Below are 19,227 nucleotides of genomic sequence, written 5' to 3' on the forward strand. Positions count from 1 at the left end.
AAACCGCCTTCCCTCATATATACCTTCCTGATCTTTAAATTCAGTCAGAGGGGGCATTTCGTGTGTCTGCGCCTCGGTTGTGGAACTATTAAGCAAGCACTGTTGGGGTTTTGTTCCCAATGCCTGCTTTAAACTCTTCAGTTTACAGAGGCCAACAGCTCAACCTTTGGTTATTCTATATGTTGAACTATATGTTTGTACTGGTTTATTAATGTGTTATGTATATTACCTAAATACTTTGCTTATTGTGCAGCATAAGCTGATAAATAAGTCACAAGTAAAGGGAAAAAACGCTCCTTTTTAACCAGGCCTTTGGTTGATTTGATCGACATCCTATGCCCTTTTAAAATGTGGGTTTTTTCGAAGTGGGGGAGGTAATTGGGTTGTTGTTTTTATTTTGATTATATGTTTTGTGGTTTTATGTTTTGATTTTGTTCTGTGAACTGCCCTGAGACCTCCGTGTATAAGTTCAATGGGACGCGGGTGGCGCTGTGGGTAAAACCTCAGTGCCTAGGACTTGCTGATCGTATGGTCAGCGGTTCAAATCCCCGCGGCAGGGTGAGCTCCCGTCTTTTGGTCCCAGCTCCTGCCCACCTAGCAGTTCGAAAGCACCCCTAAGTGCAAGTAGATAAATAGGCACCGCTTTATAGTGGGAAGGTAAACGGTGTTTCCGTGCGCTGCGCTGGTGCTGGCTCACCAGAGCAGCTTTGTCACGCTGGCCACGTGACCCGGAAGTGTCTTCGGACAGCGCTGGCTCCTGGCCTCTTAAGTGAGATGAGCGCACAACCCCAGAGTCTGTCAAGACTGGCCCGTACGGGCAGGGGTACCTTTACCTTTACAAGTTCAATAAATAATAATAACAATAATACCTTGGATAACTGTACTACTAAAACACCAGTCTGAATAATATGGAGAATTATTTTAAAGAAGGATTTTGTACAGGTTCCTGCTTCAGTGCACTAAGGAGGGTTAGGCAGATCAGCTGTAACCAGATATTGTGCAGGTGTGCCTCATTGACTATGCATCTAGGTATACTAATCTGGTAGCAAATTTCATTGAAAAGTCTTGTGTTACTGTGCAAAACATACAGGAGTTGGACGAGATACTATATCTGGGGTGGAAGAAAATAATGTATGTGTTATAATGAATTCATACTACAGTACATGCAGATACAAAACAGTACTCTAGTCTGAAGTAAGAAAACTTGGAACATCTGATGTGATGCAAAGGGTACAATTGCCATGTTGTCCACTCCCCCCCAATTTACATCTTTCTGCTTAAATCATTGGCTGTGGGTGTAAGCACCTGCTAAGTTCCCTCCTGTTTTTTTTAAAAAATATGTGCTGTTAGGATTATTGCTGAAAGACCCTATTATCTTTCATATGAGAGGTATTGTACACTTTGTGTGACTCTGTATTTAGCTTCTGGTGCTGAAAATATTTATTATTAATCAGGAAATATTTGACATGAAACTGATTCAGCAAGGGCTCACTTTGTGAAAACCTGAATAAAACAGCTACCTTTTCTATGACAGACCAAGGCTTCTACGCTACCGTGAAGTTTCCGGAGCTGCTGATCCAAATTTTCAAATTGTTGCTGTTTTTCTTCAAACCACTGGCAAGAAGTAAAATTCAGCCATTACAAATTACGTTACCATTGCAAAATACAACCCCCCCCCCAAAAAAAACCACAACCCCACCCTCCCAGCAGGAAACAAATTAACTGGGTCCAAACATGGTAGCCAACTGATTCAGTTGAGAACCCAAGCCAATAAGTAAATTAATATCCCATTTTCTACTCCTACGGTCTTAAAATGCAACTGTTGAGGCTCATTAATTCATCTCGTTATTCAAGTCGAAAAATCAGCTCTTACTGCATCCGATTCATTCATCTTGATCGTCATTTTGTTGACAGCGTCGGCAGCCTTGTTCACCATCCTCAATATTCCTGCTCCACTCAGAGCCTGAGTGTTAACTGCTCTCGGCAGCTGGAATTGAATGACAAATAAGGGCAAACAAACCGGTTAAAAGGCTGGAGGTTTAACTGGGCACCAAAGGGACTGAAAAGGATGTAGTGTTTTCTTCCCCCTCGTACATTTCAATATAGTGGAACCTAATTTCTTAAATTTACTACTTTTACATTCTCAGAGGAAAACTTAAAAAAATAGACTTTCAATTTGCTTTTCTCCTGCACCTTTACATTTAGATGGAACACAGAGACCATTTGTCAAAAGTTGTTACAATGCCGCCAAGTGCCTTAACTGGTCACCTGTATACCAACCGCAGCAGCGGCTTTTAAGGCTGCTCTGCTGCTGTTTCCAAGTTACAGGTGCAGCAACAATCTGTGTCAAAATGCTTCATAGAAAACACTGCGTCTATCTTGCTATACAAATATAAAAGTTCCTCAAAGATAATGAACTGCTATCTATACTTTCCTGAAAACACACGCAAATATTAGCCATAGCATTCTTTTCACTAGCTGTTGTAGCCCAGAAATATGGCGGAGCACTTCTTTCAAATCCCACCCCGCAAAGGTCGCTACAGGACTACAAAGATCCTCTGCCTATAGCTGCCTTATCGAGTGAGTACCAATTCAAGGACTTATGCCTACTACTGGCAACCTTACAAAAACCTTTGCCACACATTGAGATTTAAGGGTTTAGCTATGCTCTTCTGCCAATTATCTGTTTGTTGCAGATGCGGTGGTTGGTGGGTAAGTTTTGGAATGCTAAAAGTGATTGATGCACCAGGGACACAGGAATTAACATGGTCCTACCTGTAGGAAGCGAAAGCTGCAGCTTTTTAATTAGGTCAAATTTAAACTTGTAAGCCCTAATGCATGGTTTCTCCCCCAGGATATGCTCAAACTGTAGTTTTTAAAAGTAGTTGCAAAATTCTAACTTTTTACCAATATAAACGAACTGGTACGCAAAAAAAGGTTATTGAAGTATCTGGTACAGTATAACATTCTCATAGAGTTGGGTGGATTTTAAGAGAGATTTCCACTTGCACATGAAAGGTGCCAGACTGACAGCACTGGTGACTGAAGTCCTCTATCCATGAACTAATTACTACATAGCAGACCGCAAAACTTTTATATGGTTGTGGTAGAAGGATCAGGTCTATTTAGCTTCCATGTCCCAAGCTAGTGAGTTTTGAGATCATTCCCCTATTTTACAGAGAGATCAATCAAGTTAAATCTCATAAGCCAGAGCGAATTGATGCTCCCGCTTGCCTTGCACTAGATCAAATGTCTGGCAACTTAATTTTTTTGTAGCTTGAAGTCATTCAATTCCTATTTTGAGGGCACAACTGAAATTTATGAACTGGAGGACCAGATTTCCATATATGATGAGAATGTTCCTTTTGTGCAAAGCATCATTGTAGGTTGAAAGAAAAATAGGATAATTTAAATACCTCAGAACTTTCCAAGAACTGCCTTAAATCAGGATCCTGTAACAAGGTTGGGTGTTTTACTGTTCGTTGTAGATACCTATGGTTTTAAAAATTAGATAACATTTAATGTTCCTGACAATACTGAAAAATGTTTGCCATGCACAGAAAGCATGCCGGCAGCAGTGCCATTCTTCAGCAGGCAGACAATGTGCTTTAAGTGTGCATTAAGATGGTTACCTCTAAACTTTAGAGGATAGTTCAGTTTCAATGCCCCTTCAATCCTTTGCCTCTCTGCGGAGACTACCAACTAAGAATGAGCATTTGCCTAAAATATCAAGTTTGCCAGCAAGCAATTAATAGATGCAAATAGCCTGCCTGCTTCCCACCCATCTGCCCCCCCAACAAAAGGTGAGAGCACTGAACAGGAAAGAGAAGGATGATTTAAGCAATGTCATGTTCATAGTATTGTGTATCTATATGACTTGAAAACTAACACTGTAAGCCAGGTTTGCGCAACACAGAATGCACAACAGGAGCATGCAAAATAGCTTTCTTCCTCTAAGTAACATTATCTTTGAATATCAACTCTTAATTCATCCAGTGTTCCTGGAAATGACATGTAAGGACTTTCAGTGAGTTCTATGAGAGGGTGTTCCGCTCACCAGCACTAACCTGATTTGTACATTGCACTGCTCAGGACTCTCAAGAGCTTGGGGGCAATTTAGGTTGGTTTGGGGCAGGCTTACTCAACCTTGGCCCTCCAGATGTTTTTGGCCTACAACTCCCATGAGCCCTAGCTAGCAGGACCAGTGGTCAGGGATGATGGGAATTGTAGTCTCAAAACATCTGGCGGGCCGAGGTTGAGGAAGCCTGGTTTGTGGGGTCACACATTCTTGCCAACTGAATTAAAACTCTTCTCACTAGCACAAACCAAAGCCACCTTCTCTGCTCGCATGAAAGCCAAGGACAGTCAGTCTAGTCTGTTCTGTCCAGGAAGCCTATACTGTCTCCTGCTACACTTAAGCCCACCTCCTTAACAAGGTCCTCAACAAGGAGCAAGACCCAGGAGTTTGGCTCCCCATCTCCCTTAGTGAATATATGCGTGTCCCATCCACTAAATTGTATTTTCATTTCCAAGAATGCATTAACCAATCTTTGGCTGCAGCTCGTGGCTAGCAAGGAGAGAGCATAAATGTCAAGCCTGGACACAGCCACCACGCCACACCAAGCCTTGGCTTAGCATGGGACAAAATGACGGGGGGGGGGGGGGGATCAAATGAGCTGTGGGGTCCTCTCCAGAAGCCCACACATTGGCTTACTGTGTCGTGCAAACCAGGCTATTACATCCTTTTTATGATAGGGGAGGCACAGCTGCATATTATTTATTCACAAGAGTCCTATGCCATTGGTGCTTTGGTATCCAGTAGCCTGTTTGACTTTAATAGCTTCCACAGCAGCTCGGCATATTTTTCCTACTTAGATGATCAAGATTCTGAACAGGGCACAGGGGAATTTTATATCATTAAAACAGGGAAATGCAACATTTGTTCAATCCCGCCCCATGGACAAGTTCTGTTTCACCATCCTTCTAAATGACTGTTTAGGACCTAAAAGATGCTTCCTGCAGCAGAATAGTCCAGTCAATTAGATTTCTATGATTACAGAACTGTAGGAGTGGAAGGTGCTGAAAATTATTCAGATTATCATCCCAACTATGAGTTGATTCCTCAATGGCAACTAAATCAGGGGACCATAAAATATAACATATTAAAAAAAAAAATCAATTTCTGCCATCAAAAAAAGGTTCTTATTTTTATATGTAAGCTGCCTTGAGTCCTCTAAGGGGAAAGGGTAGGTTATAAATAAATATATAAATAATACATACATACATGACATGACATGTTTAATTTACATACTCTAGCTTAGAAGTGCAGTTTGCTTGTGAGAATGGTGAGAACAGTGATATTAAAAACCCATTTACGGAAATCAAAAAGGGCAAATTTTGATCAATGGATAAACATTGCAGCTCCTCACATAGCAGAATACATATGCAGGAAGACTCCAGCCATTGTGTTACAGGTATATTATCTGCAAAATGATTCCAAGTTTTCACATAGTTACGGCAAGTGTCCAAAAAGGAGCCCTACAGAGATAGCCTGGTTTTCCAAATAGTAGGAAAATTGCACCTTGGGTTGTTTTTTTTTGGGGGGGGGGGGAAAGGACAGGGATGGAGGTACAGTGCCTCTGAACATTAATAGCTTTCGTCTACAACAGGACGTGGGTGGTGCTGTGAGTTAAACCACAGAGCCTAGGACTTGCCAATCAGAAGGTGGGCGGTTCGAATCCCCGCGACGGGGTGAGCTCTCGTTGCTCGGTCTCTGCTCCTGCCAACCTAGCAGTTCGAAAGCACGTCAAAGTGCAAGTAGATAAATAGGTACCACCCCGGCGGGAAGGTAAACGGTGTTTCTGTGCGCTGCTCTGGTTCGCCAGAAGCGGCTTAGTCATGCTGGCCACATGACCCAGAAGCTGTATGTCGGCTCCCTCGGCCAATAAAGCGAGAGAGATGAGCACCGCAACCCCAGAGTCGGTCAAGACTGGACCTAATGGTCAGAGGTCCCTTTACCTTTACAACAGGACCAGGTATGTGAGAATTCTTCAGATACAGAAGAGTGCCAACCCGTTTCTTCCTTTGCAGGAAAATGCCAAACTTTATGATCTTATGCGCTCCAAAAAACAAATTCCATAAGATGCATCATCACAGTAACATTAAACAATAACTTTTAATTGAGAATCCCAACAGAATTGCCTGGTAGGGAGGATTAGACTTGAGACGACTGAAAAGCTGAATGGACACGTCTTCCTTAGGAGTAAAACAGTTACATTGGTGAACTCCCCATACATAAAAAGGACAGTCCCAGAATGCTTGGAAGCCTTGGAAGGCAAGAAGCCACCATTAAACAACTGATACACAAGAAAATGTTTACACATTGCAATTTTTCATTCACTGCAGTGAAAAAATGGTCTACTAGCATGAGGCAATGATGTACCAAGCTTTTAAAGAAGTTATTGCATGTACCCATGGCCTATACTTGGAGCACTCCTGTGAAAAGTAGTTAGCGTACTTGAAGTCTATCCAATAAAATCTAAATTGAGATTTCTCTGGCTACAGTGTCTATCACCTGAAGAGTATTACATTTCTAAATGTTCACAGCAGCATTTGGAAGCTTTAATTTTAGCATGTGTCTCTTCAAATTTACATATACCCACCCATAGATTCCCACTTAATTTTGCCCCTATTTGTTACATAAACAGTACGGTTTCGTAAACTGTTGTATGAAAAATACACTTTTGTAGCTTCTGTTACACCTAATGTATTTAATACAATTGGGTCTATGGAGATTTGAAACACCTAAGCTTAAGGCAACACAGGACAAGGATCCCACTTTAGTATGTATTTGTTTATTAGCTGAAAGTATAAAGTACCTTTCTAGTGCCGCTCTTCTTTTTTCTACGAATTCTGTAGATGACGAATCTTCCTTGCCTACTTTTACCTTAGTCATGCCTTTGAAGAAAGACAAAAGATTTTACACTTTGATGTAGCTCATTAACTGAACTTCATAACTTATTTCTCAGTCACAAAAGGTAAATGAAACCATTAAAAGTTTTAAAAAACAAAACAAAACAAAAACATTTTAAAAGCTGCTGTGAGTTAGCCATCACATCAGTAAATCCCAGTCCACGGTTTACCATTTATCTAGCTCATGTTAAAACCTTCACAGTTTTGCCCAAGTCCATTCCACTGACAGAGAGCAAGTATTGGATGCCACCCTGCATTAGCAAATATATGCGGTTTTACATTTCCTAAAGAACGTGGCATATAGACTTCACTCGGGCAGTTCTTCTTCAAATCACCTTCCAGATTAATCTAGATTGCATTAAAAAAAATGGAGGGGTGCTTTTCTATTGTAGGCAAGAAGGAGGTCCTGAAACAAAATGCTGTGATAGATCTAACACTTTAGCAGGAGCGCTCCTGTTAAGAGTTCCAGCCTTTCCTTTCCTCTTGGATACCTTAAGCTGTTAAGAGGCTCAAACAAGCCAATCTACTCTCCCTCCATCGTTCTTTTCCAACTGACACCAGTAACTCTTGGTGAAGAATGAACATGCTCAGTCATTGGGCTGTGTTGGGAAGGGTTAATGCTTTCAAATTTCTTATTACTTTATTATTTATTAAATTTGTATACCACCCCCCTTCACCCAAAGATCACAGGGTGGTTCACAACAGAAACATACAAAAAAAGAGAACATAATATACTAAATAAATAAATACACCAGAATTAGATTCCTACATAAAGAAAAGACTACACTGATGACAAGAGGTGCTTAAGACCTCTTGGGGACTGGAAGGACATCTTAAAGAAATTTAGAAATGTAGCCAACATTCCCCTGAGTACTCCTAGTACCTCTCTCTTGTTTCTTAGTGCCAGAACTCAGTAGCGCATAAGACTCTTAATCTCAGGGTCATGGGTTCAAGCCTGATGTTGGGCAAAAGATACCTGCATTGCAGGGGTTTGGACTCGATAACCCTTGTGGTGCTTTTCGATTCTACAATTCTGTCTGCAAACCACTGCTGTTGACTCAGAAGCACTAAGACCACTATTAGGTGGAACAATGCCCTTGATTTATTTTATTCATCAAGTTTAAATGGCAGGGGCTGTTTGTAGAACACTTCCTGTACACAAAAAAACGGGTAGGTTTTCTGCAAGCTCAAAATCTAATTCAACTATCAGACACAAGATCGGTATATACCACCCCCCCGACTCATTCAAGTATAAGCAACACATTCCCTGTGCCGCCCGCAAAATAACCACCCCTGTACTTACCTACAATACTTTTTTCTGGAGCTGGAGGCACAATATACCCAACATGCAGATATTTGGATGTTAATTTGGCATGTAAGCCAAGAAAGTCACTGAATCTTCTTTTAACAGCGAATTCGTTTTTGTGAAACATTGACAGAGAGGTCTAAAAACACAGAAGAGGTAGTTTTAAAACATTTGGCATTTATGTATTCCATGACAGCCAAAATTCTGCACTGTTATCTTTACAACAGATTACCTTTGTTGTTACTCTGTATGCCATATATGCATTCATACCATCGCCTGTAAAACAAACACACAAATCAGCCCTTCGTTATCTCTTTCAGCATTTCACTCTTTATGCGATAAACATTTATTCTAAGATAGGCTATATAAAAAGAGGACCCAGAAAAAGTTGATTCGGTTTTTCTGCAATGTACTGTTTTCACTCACCAACTTTCTCTGGATCTGACACATTGATTTCAATATCAAACAAGTCGCCATTAGCTTCTTCTTCAATCTAGAAAGAAAGAAAAACATGGTATTGTTCAAACTACTGTCTAGTCACAAACTCTGGAAGCCTAAATGCTAATTTTCGAATTTATGGTTGAGCTAATAACCCAATGCTAGCTAGTTACCGTAGCCATAGCTAGTTAGTATGCTGTAAGAAAGTTATTAGAACAGTCAATACTATAGAACAAAATTAAGCGTATTGCCACATATTCCAACAAAAAAAGAAGGAAAAAAGAAGAAATCAGAAGATTTGGAAGATTCATCTGAACAGTTATAATTGCTCAACACAGTTATGGCTCATATGAACCTAAGCAAGTGTTGTAATTAGGTCACTCAGTTCAAAAACACTTCAGTGGGGGGAGTTGAGGTGACTTTGATTTTGATATAAACATTGCAGCAACCCCTTCTATACCGAAGCACTATTGTGAGAGTTTAAGGGGTGTCTGCTTTCATTGTTCAGCAAATAAATATTCCTAAAATTGCAAACAATTTTGACTGAACTATTCTGATTGAACTACACAGCAATGCAATCCTTTCCAACTTATAAATGCTTCTCCGTCCCAGACTTGTCCTGTGACCCTGATGTGGCTGTTCATTTTCCCTTGAGGCCTGGGTTAGGATGAACATGATTTAATAAGCCACCATCCTTTGTCTCATTGGCAGACCATAGTTAGCGGATAGTCTTCAGAAGAAACCGAGTTTCAATTAATGTAACTGCAGTGCACACAATGTGAAAGCAGAGAGAAGGAATGATGTAAGAACAGAGCGCATGAGCACAAGGCTTGTTAAATGCAAGAATCATTTTGACAGCTGCTGGAGCTGCCTTAATTGGCAATAACTATTTCTACTTATAACAGTAGTTACCAATATCAGTTAAGCCAGTTACAAATTATATTTTATATAATAAACACATAGGATATATAAAGGTGCGTACTGGCCTTCACCCAAAGATCTCAGGGTGGTTTGCAACATAAAAATACATAATAAAAACTGAAAATACAATATAAAACAGGAACAAAAGCAAAACAATAACCCCCTTCCCACACCCCATGTTTTAAAGGACACAGAATGTTAATCAGTTTAATAGAAGTGTTCCACTAGGTTATTCAATACCTCTTCCCTGGATCTGTCAAAGTCAACAGGAGCCACCACTATTTTTGACTCCATTCTAGGTGTTATTAGTGTGGTTGGTGTAACAGGTGTAACAGCTGGAGTAGAATCAGATGAAAGTATCGGTTCTCTTTCTGGGCTGTCCAGAGAAACTTCTTCCGTAGCTTCTAGATAAAAAAAGAATAAGAAATATTCTTTTCTTAGGAGCACACACCCTAGAGTTTTGAGACTATTGCAGTTAGCAAGAGAGATTCACAATCCCCTTTGTTTATTGATTGCACCATCTCATTTATGCTATGTTGTGTAACACCTGATCTCAATGTAGTATTAGGCAAAATATATATTTTCCAGAGAACGTCAGGGTTGTAGTAGTGTCGAAGTCCCTTTAGGAATTTGCCTGAATGTGTTTGGGATAGAAGTAGGGCACAGGAATGCCCCCACACCTGCCGGCTCTGCTTTAGGCCTTTGGATGTTGAAGAGGAATTCTAAGTAAGGTGATGGAGTAAGGTGATGACACGCAGCTCCACTTCTTCTTTACATCTGCAGGTGAGGCAGCGGATGTGCTGGACCGTTGTGTTGCCTAAGTAACGGACTGGATGACAGCCAACAAACCAAAGCTCAACCAGGATAAGACCAAGCGGGTGCTTCTGGATTAACTGCTCTTGCTTGGGCTCAGGTGGTCTCAGTGGCACAGAGTGCCTTCCATCAGCTTTGGTTGGTGGCCTGGCTGCATTCCTATCTGGACGGGGTGACCTAACTTCTGTTGTCTATGCTCTGGTAATCTCTAGGTCAGATTACTGCGATGCATGTGTGGGGCTGTCTCTGAAGATGGTTTGGAAACGTCAGCTGGTGAAGTGGTTGGGTTGCTCACCGGGGCAAGATGGTTTGAGAATATAACACCAATCCTAGCCTGACTGCAGTGGCTGCACAGCTCTGCTCCCTCCCTCCTTTTAGCCAACACATATTCAGGCAAATGCTTGACTAGGAACTCCATTAAATGTTTCCATTAGTTAAAAGAAAGTTATAAGTTTTCCATTAGTGCTAATTCTGGCCAGTTCTGGCCAGTAGCGAGCAAACGTACCAACTACTTTTACGTACCATGCAGCCTCTTCCAGCTGTTAAGCTAAGTGACTGAACATTATATTTCATGGGGATTGTGGGAAAAGGCCACATACCTCTTCCCAATTAAAATGTAATTCTGAATTTTAACTCATTTAGGAATCACAACAGTTTTCTCGTGTTATAGAGTATCTGAAACACTAGTTCTACCAAGCTGGATTACTGGCAATTCAGTCAAATAACCACTTACCCAAAAGCTTTCTAACACAAAAATGACAGGGAGCTATGCAGAATAGCATAACGATCAAGTAAGAAGGGATAACATGAAATTACTTCAAATCCTTAAAACAAAAGTTATTCAAAACAAACTTAACTTTTTCATACATGTGAGTACCTGAGCTTTTAAAGTTTTACTTAAGTTTGTTCTAGAAACAAAGTTTAGCTAAACATGTGATTTTGTGTGTGCGTGTGTACACACACACACACACACACATGTATTAAGGAGTGTGAATTCTTGTGTTTTGCCTTGACCAAGATGAATGACAAACTCCCCCAGCAAGCAACTGAAGAGGAAATTACTCAAGATGTATTTGTTATTGGCCAAGCACATCTATTATGATGGGCTGCATCTTTGCATTAAGGGCTCCAAACTTTAAGGCAGAATCTAGAGAGGCAGGCACATAGCAGAGCATTTGTTCTTGGCTATAGCTGTTGCTGGAGCACTCATAGTGCAATGCTCTTGGGCATTTGGCTGCATTTTCTCCCTCTATTAGTTTAGCACAGAGAGAAAAATGAAAACTAGCAGCATAGCTGTGAAGAAGCAGGTCTGCGCTCTCTCTCTCTCCATGTATTCAAGCTTTAAGTGGGGTGAAAGGAGTGTCTAACGCATGTGATCATCCCATAAAACGTAATTTGTATCATTGACTATGTACAAGTAAAGCTCATTTAACTGACTGACTCAGTTTAATTAACCTACAGTTTCAGGTAGGCCAGCACAGGACATTTCAGACGGAAATATTTATAGAGTAAAACTATGAGCTAGACATAATAAACCATGGTTTGCCATTTTGAAGAACAGTTTGCATGAGGAGAACTATGCTCATGCACGTTCCTCTCACCACTTCTTCAGTCATGACAAGATATCAGAAGCTTCGATTTTTACTTCTGAAAGTGTGTCTGAACTCAGAGAACAAACCAAGATCCAGCTGTGGTTCCAAAGGTTTGGACAAAACAGTGGATAGTTCAAAGAGGTAAGCAAATGCTTTCAACATCCACTTTGTACACATAAAGGACTCCTTAAAGCAAACAAGCCTGAGGCTCAAGTAGGCTCAGTCTTGTAGCAAAGACCCATGATTTGTTGTTGTGTATGAACCAAGCCCGCCAAAGTCTACTGCTACCCTTCAAGGCTATACAACTCTCTCCTGAATGTTATCTCCTTGTTAGCTGATGTTCATCATGTTAGAATATATATTGAGATCAAACTGATTTCAAGTGTTTAAATCCTTTCTTTTGCTCGAAGGCAAGTATGCAGCTGTTCACAAGCCTGAGTCTTTGATTCAAAGCAGTTCTAAAAATGTAATTCAATTACTTTCTCTTCCTATGACAAAGCTCCAACTCCCAGTTCTCTAGAAATTGTACATTGTAATGACTTCCGAAATTATGTTTTTCATTAAAAGCTATCTGAAATATCCTTTTTAAATTAAAAAAATGTGAGGGAGAACATTACCAGCAAAAAGGTCTTCCCTGTCATCATCTAGTATGATTTCTGCAGGCTTTGGGCCATTAGAATTTGTACTGATATCTTCTGCAGGAAGACTGGCTGGCTCTGGAGATGAAGGGCTTGACTGTTGAAAGGAGCAAACAGTGGAGAAGAACAGCATCAGTACTTATGAAACAATCACAGCAAATGCCATCATTTGCAAGCACATAACATGAAAAAAACAGCATGTAGAAGCAACCATGTCAGCAATTTCTATTTCCTAGCAGTTATAGGATAACAATGTACTAAGGAAACATTAACCTTTCAGGGGATATCTTAACAACTGTTTCCTCTTCACGATAACCCCATGCTAAATACGAGTGGAACATAAATATTCACTTACTGTTTTGAATATAACTTAAGTTTACTAATATTTCTAAAATGACTATGTTTTCTGAAAGCTCCTCATTGGGCCCAATTCCCAAGGGGCAAAATACCCCAACTTTAGAACTACCACGTCCTGACATACTGCAAAGTCTTTCAAGGCTGTAATTATATGAAGACTTATTTGGAGAAAGCATCATTGAAAAAGTACAACCTCCAAGTATATCAGCACATATCTGGCTGCAAACTGTCCATCTATTAAGCTACTGCTAATTACAAAAAGCTTGCAAGCTTCAAAATATTCCAAAGCAAGGTTCAAAGTGACCCTCACATTACAAATGTGAGGACCCTACTGTATGACTAATGTCTCATTTACAGATGCCACTACTACTACTTTGTAGTCTAACATTCTAAGTTGCCTCAAATGGATCAAGACCCAGGTCCATTAAGTTCAGCATCCTACTTCCAACAGTGACAAGCCTGATACAGTGGATGCTCAGGTTGCGAACGTGATCCGTGCGGGATGCACATTCGCAACCCGCAGCATCCGCAACCTGCAGCTGCGAGTCTACGCACGTGCAGGTTGCGATTCGGTGCTTCTGCGCAAAGCGCAATTTAGCGCTTCTGCGCATGCGCGACTGCCGAAACCCAGAAGTAACCTGTTCTGGTGGTCTGCAACCCGAAAAAACGCAACCTGAAGCATCTGTAACCCGAGGTATGACTGTACCTACAAAAGCAGTGCACAAACCTGACATGTTACATCTGACCCACCCTCCAAAAACTTGTCATGCTACATATGAAAGCAGAGGTTCCATATATCTATCATTTATAGTCCAATTTTTCAAAACTGCTAACAAATTAATATGGAGCAGAAACAGGTCAAAACAGAGAAGTGGATGGACTTCTCCTTATTCATTCCCATTTGGAGTGGTTGGCTGTTGCTAGAGACTAAGGAGGAACAGGCTAGTCAGAAAGGTTGGTGGCAATAGACAATTTGTGTAGCCAGGATTTTTGTTAGAGGGGGGAGGCTTTTGTTAGGGGGACCAGAACCTCAGATTTGTATTGACTGTTATTTAGCTGGGGGGGGGGCTGCCCCCTGCCCCCCTTGGCTACACCCATCCAATAGACCCATCTGCAATGACTTTGCCTATAAAGGACTAATCCCATATTCAAGCTATTAAAACCAGCGATCATAATAATCTATTGTGGAAACAAACCCTATCAGTATGCACTGCCTGAAGTAGTATTCCAATCTGTCCATCAGTTTTATTGGGTTACCCCAAGTTCTAGCACTGAGATGGAATATTTCTGGCCATGTTGAAAGATGCCGCATGTACTCAATAGAATCACAGAGTTGGAAGGGACCACGAGAGCGTACATCAGATTTCAAGAGGCCCAGCACAGAATGAACAAGACAGAATGCACAGGGTGAAGCAGGAAGCAGCACGTTCTTCTAGCTAACGTGTAGGACATTTTGCACACTTGCGAAGCAAAAGAGAGACCCCATCATTCACTTCCAGGTAAGCTGCACAAGAACCAAAAATGTTTCACTGCTAACTCTTAAATAGCAGGCCCTAGAGCACCCAGAAGAGGCAACGCACATGTGGAGCAGTTAGTAAGTTAAGTGTGCAAGACAAAAGATGAGTTAAGTAGAAGTGTATAATTTATTCAGGGAAGGCAAGCCATGTGGGTACCAGATTCACAATTAGCTATTTCCATTAAAAGGCTACCACAGGACTTAAGACAACCGTAAACAAGTCACGTAAGCAACACATTACTGTGCGATGTCTCTGGAGTAGCTACTGTTGATCCAAGTCATATAAAAGGCACTTCGTAGAAGTAGTTAAGTGTGAATCTTGGTGCCCACACAATTCAGCCTCCCAGGGAGAAAAATCACACCACCAGCATGATGAATGAACTGTTCCTGAGACGTTTTTTTCTTTGTAGAAAATGTTTGCATAGTGCTTAGTCACTGGAGTAGGCAGTGTTGTGTCTGTAAACTGTTCATGAAGAAATTGGTCAGTAGCAGTAAGTTACTTTGAAAGAAATCGTAAAGTGGCTCTGTAGACGAGAAAGACAGAACTCCATGCAACTTCACAATCCATGCCTTTGTGCACACAAACATGTAAACATGCAGAGCACAGCTACTCCTGAAGAACTCCTCACAGAAACATTGTCAGGGATCTAGTCTCACATAACAAAGTGCCAACTGTTTATACAAAGCGAAAGAGAAGCTGACATTTATCATTCAAATTTTTTATTTCCATTATTTCAGTAATCCTAAGGAAGCATCCGTCTGACCAAGTCTACCCTACACAGTGCTATTTAGTCTTTGGCACAGCAGAATTTCAAGGCCTAGTATGTGAGATGGTGGCAGTAACTCTATGGTGACCTGGGCCCCCTCAGCTACATATCTTAGCAACAACCACCTCACCTCTCCCAGCAATAAGCATCAGGGCATAAGTTAGTTCCAAAATCAAGACTGCCAGATATGAAATCGACCACATATTAATAGTACTTTCATCTTAATGCCCTCCAAGTCAGAGCCTTTTATCAGCACCAGGAGTGCATTGATTTTATTCCATTGCAGAGATCAACATTAGCCTCAATTCCTGCTGTTGTTTCACTCTCAGTTTGTAGCGTTGCTCCAATAAAAAGCTACTGTTGCTACCACGATTAATCTAGAACAAGAGAATAGGTTCCAAAGGCAGAACTTCCATGCATGTGGATATGTGCACATTTACTCTTCTAGACAACTAGCTCTAGCTATCAAAATGGTTTCTGTTTTTGCTACCTTTCATATTTATTTCACAAAATTTATATGCCACTTAGTTTTAGTAAAATCTCTAAGCGGCTTACAAGAAATATTAAAATTAGCAATAAGAACAATTCAAAACCTTTTTAAAAATCATTCAAATCAACAGAAAAAGATGAAAACACAACTGCATGTCTGGATAGGCTTGCCCAAAGAAAAATGTTTTAAGCAAAACAATACAGGCAAGGTGCCACCAGACTAAAATATCAATTTCTTACAACTGCAGAATGAGTATTATGTGACACCTGTAACAGTGCTAGTTCTGCAGATAAAAGTGGTCCAGTGGGCACATGTGGGGTAAGGAGATCCAGCAAGTAAACTGGTCCCAAGCTATTAAGGGCTTTATATACCCATACTAATGGAAATTGGCCTGGTAACAAATTGGAAACCGGTGCAGATCTCGGAAGGTGTTAAATGTTGAAAGGGACTTACTCATGTGAGATGTGAGCAGCCAGGCTGCAGCAACTCTATCTGCCATTTCCAGGTCAAGAGCAAGAGAAGGCCCACTGAGAGTTCACCAGAGTAATCCAATACCAGTGCCTGAACTGCTGTAGTTTATGGTTGGGTTTTATGCTACAGAGTACTCTTTTTAACTGCTGTGAGAAGCGCTAACTGAGGCGCAGATGAAAACGGTTCACAAATAATAAATTAGCTTTGAAAACTATTTCTTTCATACTACACTTAAAAGCATTCGGCCGCTTTCCAAAAGCAGCCTATTAAAAAAAAAACCCTCACAGTACTGTATATCACTGACACAGCGCAATAAGCTGGAAACAAACTTACTTTCCCTGGCCTTCTTAGTTTAAAGTTCAGGGACAGGAAGCATTGTCCAACAAAACAGCAACGCTTCATTTTGTGACAGATTGTTCCCTGTATGTTTTTCACCAAGTGCACAGTGGAAACAGGGCCAGGGCTGGAATGAGAAATCCCTTACTGCTGACAAATCAAAGCTTTACAAACATTAACAAGCTAAACTGTACCTATGCAGAGGTTTCAACTCCTGAGGAACATTAGCTACAGACTTCATAGGCTAGTTATCAAAATAAAGGTGCTTTGAAGACAGAAGTCAACTGTGCTACACATATTTATACAGGAGACAAGAGTAAAAGAGGCAGGATGCAAGTTAAATAAAATAAGGCTACAGGCTTATAAGCATATACAGTATGGTACTCACCATCTACTAGCTATTGTGTACCAACATGGTCTTTCAGTACAGTCTTATAAGTGTCTACTCAGAGGTAAGCGCCATTGAAGTCAGTGGGACCCCAGTTAAGTGTGGGCAGGATTGCAGCCTCAGGCATTCAGACTTTGCAAGGTCCATTCACAGTTCTATTTTTTCTAGAAAAAGAGGTGCTAGGACTCACCACGAACGCCTCCCTCATTCTCTTAGAATTGCAATGGCGCCCACCTGAGAGGTGCCAGAAGTTGGAGTTCTGGCTGGGAAAAAAAAGCCCTGCCCATATATACCCCCCAACAACACTATTGAACCCAGTGACACAAAAGCTTCTGGGAGGAAGAGTTACGGCCATATTTAAAGTATTGGGGGAAGAGTGGTTTCAGTCTAACAGGGTTTTCCAAACTTGGGTTTGTTTTGGGGACTACCATTCCCATCATCCCTGACCCCTGGGGGTCTTGCAAAGCTGGGGAATGATGGGAGTCGCAGCCCAAAAAACAGCTGGAAACCCAAGTTTTGGGGAAAACCCGGTCCAGAAGCTTGCCTTGTAGAGCAGAAAATGCAGGGGTGGAAACGCAGCCTTCAGAGCTGACGTGACAAGACTTCACTGGGCAGGGAAAGAGGAAGGCGCGGGTGACTCTGGAGGGGCAGAAACGCAGGGCCAGGTGGGGAAGGGAAGCGGCCCGCGCAACGTCAAGCGCAGGTGGAAGGAAGGAAGCATCCTGGCGCCGGGGGAGGCAGGTGGGCGGAAGCGCCTGGCTGGCCAGGGACCCGGGTCAAGGTGGCCTTTGGGGCGGCTGCCCCTGTGCTGAGGGGACGGAGCGGGAGGGCGAGGGAGGCGCAGAGGGGCTGGGCAGCGACGGCAAAGCCTCCCCGGCCGCCAACTTCCTTGCGAAGGGCGCGCCTTACCTCCAGGGTGGAGACGGTGCTGGTGAAGAGGTCCTCGCCGTCCTCCAGCTCCTCGAACTCCGTCTGCCGGCCGTCCCCGAGAGGAGGGGGCTCCCTTTCCGCCGCCATCTTTGCCCACCCCCCTGTCCCCGCCGCCCCGTGCGAGCAGAGGCGCGAGATTTCCGGCAGCTGCCGACGGTCACGTGACGGCCTGCCTGCCTGCCCCGCCCCTTTATCCTGGCCTCCCTTCCCTCAGTCGCCCCGCCCGGTTGTCACGTGACGGCAAAGAAACCAGGCGGTCCTTCCGTTAGTCTCCCCTCCCCCGTGGGCGGAGTCAAGGGGTGGTGGGCGGGGAGAGAGGCGGAGGAGCGGCGGAGAGGGAGGGAGGGAGGGGAGAAGGAGGACGGGAGGGGGAGAGGGAGGGAGGGGAAGAGAAGAGGGACAGGGGGAGGGAGAGGGAGGAGGACGGGAGGGGGAGGGAGGGGAAAAGAGGAGGGAGAGGATAAAGGAGGGGGAGAGGGGAAGGAGGAGGGGAGGGAGAGGAGAAGGGGGAGGGAGGGGAAGAGAGGAGGGTGAGGAGAAGGGAAAGGGGGGGGAGATAGAGGAGAAGGGAGGACTGGAGAAGGGGGAGGGGGGAAGGGAGAGGAGAGGGGAAGAGAGAAGGGGAGGAGAGGGGGGAGCTGATGGAGGCATCCCTTTCTCCTGCTCTCCCCCACTTTTTTGCAAGCAATGAGGAAAGGGAAGAAGTGACCCGGGCTCCATGGCATCCTGTTGATTACTCATCCCAGGGAGGGAACCCCCTTCCTTTGCTTTGTGCTGCGTAAAAGCTGCTGAAATTCTAATCAGTTAAGTGTATCTTAACACTTGTGCAGGGACCTTATTCCAGGCTTCGATTTTGAGGAAGCCTGCCTCTGTTCCACTTGGCCGCTCTTCTTTCAGAACAGTGTAAACCCCTAGAATTGCTTAAAGACTGGATTATTGCCACGGACTCTATGGGGGCTTCCCTTTCACTTGATTGGGAAGCTATATTTAGTGCAGGCACGAGACTTGTCAGCACGTAACCCCTGTGCTTGGAGATGCACTGGTTTTCAATTTGCTACTGGGCCGTATTGAAGCTGTTACCAGTAGTATATAGACTACAGGTGAGCTCCCGTTGCTCTGTCGCAGCTCCTGTCAACCTAGCAGTTCGAAAGCACACCAGTGCAAGTAGATAAATAGGTACTGCTGCGGTGGGAAGGTAAACAGTGTTTCCATGCGCTCTGGTTTCTGTCACGGTGTCCCGTTGCACCAGAAGCGGCTTAGTCCTGCTGGCCACATGACCCAGAAAGCTGTCT

At 42.8% G+C, this 19,227-nt stretch overlaps 1 protein-coding gene across 3 annotated transcripts in view; it reads right to left on the reverse strand.

Moving 5' to 3' along the window:
- Window positions 1–18,096, reverse strand: part of SNX2 (sorting nexin 2) — a 29,153-nt gene extending 11,057 nt beyond the window's left edge. The window contains exons 1-10 of one of the 3 annotated variants that reach the window (XM_077936100.1): window positions 17,915–18,096; window positions 12,660–12,777; window positions 9,878–10,038; window positions 8,705–8,771; window positions 8,511–8,554; window positions 8,276–8,417; window positions 6,879–6,957; window positions 3,417–3,492; window positions 1,874–1,987; window positions 1,521–1,614 (exon numbers count right to left, since the gene is read on the reverse strand). In XM_077936100.1, coding sequence (XP_077792226.1) covers window positions 1,521–1,614; window positions 1,874–1,987; window positions 3,417–3,492; window positions 6,879–6,957; window positions 8,276–8,417; window positions 8,511–8,554; window positions 8,705–8,771; window positions 9,878–10,038; window positions 12,660–12,777; window positions 17,915–18,022 — 1,003 coding nt within the window. In that variant the 5' untranslated portion in view covers window positions 18,023–18,096. Of the gene's footprint in view, window positions 1–1,520; window positions 1,615–1,873; window positions 1,988–3,416; window positions 3,493–6,878; window positions 6,958–8,275; window positions 8,418–8,510; window positions 8,555–8,704; window positions 8,772–9,877; window positions 10,042–12,659; window positions 12,778–17,914 lie in introns of all 3 variants that reach the window. The other 2 variants (XM_028748600.2, XM_077936102.1) reach the window with 2 other exon arrangements.
- Between the last annotated feature and the right edge of the window lie 1,131 nt (window positions 18,097–19,227).

This window comes from Podarcis muralis, chromosome 11 (assembly GCF_964188315.1).
Source record: "Podarcis muralis chromosome 11, rPodMur119.hap1.1, whole genome shotgun sequence".
Taxonomy (NCBI): Eukaryota; Metazoa; Chordata; class Lepidosauria; order Squamata; family Lacertidae; genus Podarcis; species Podarcis muralis.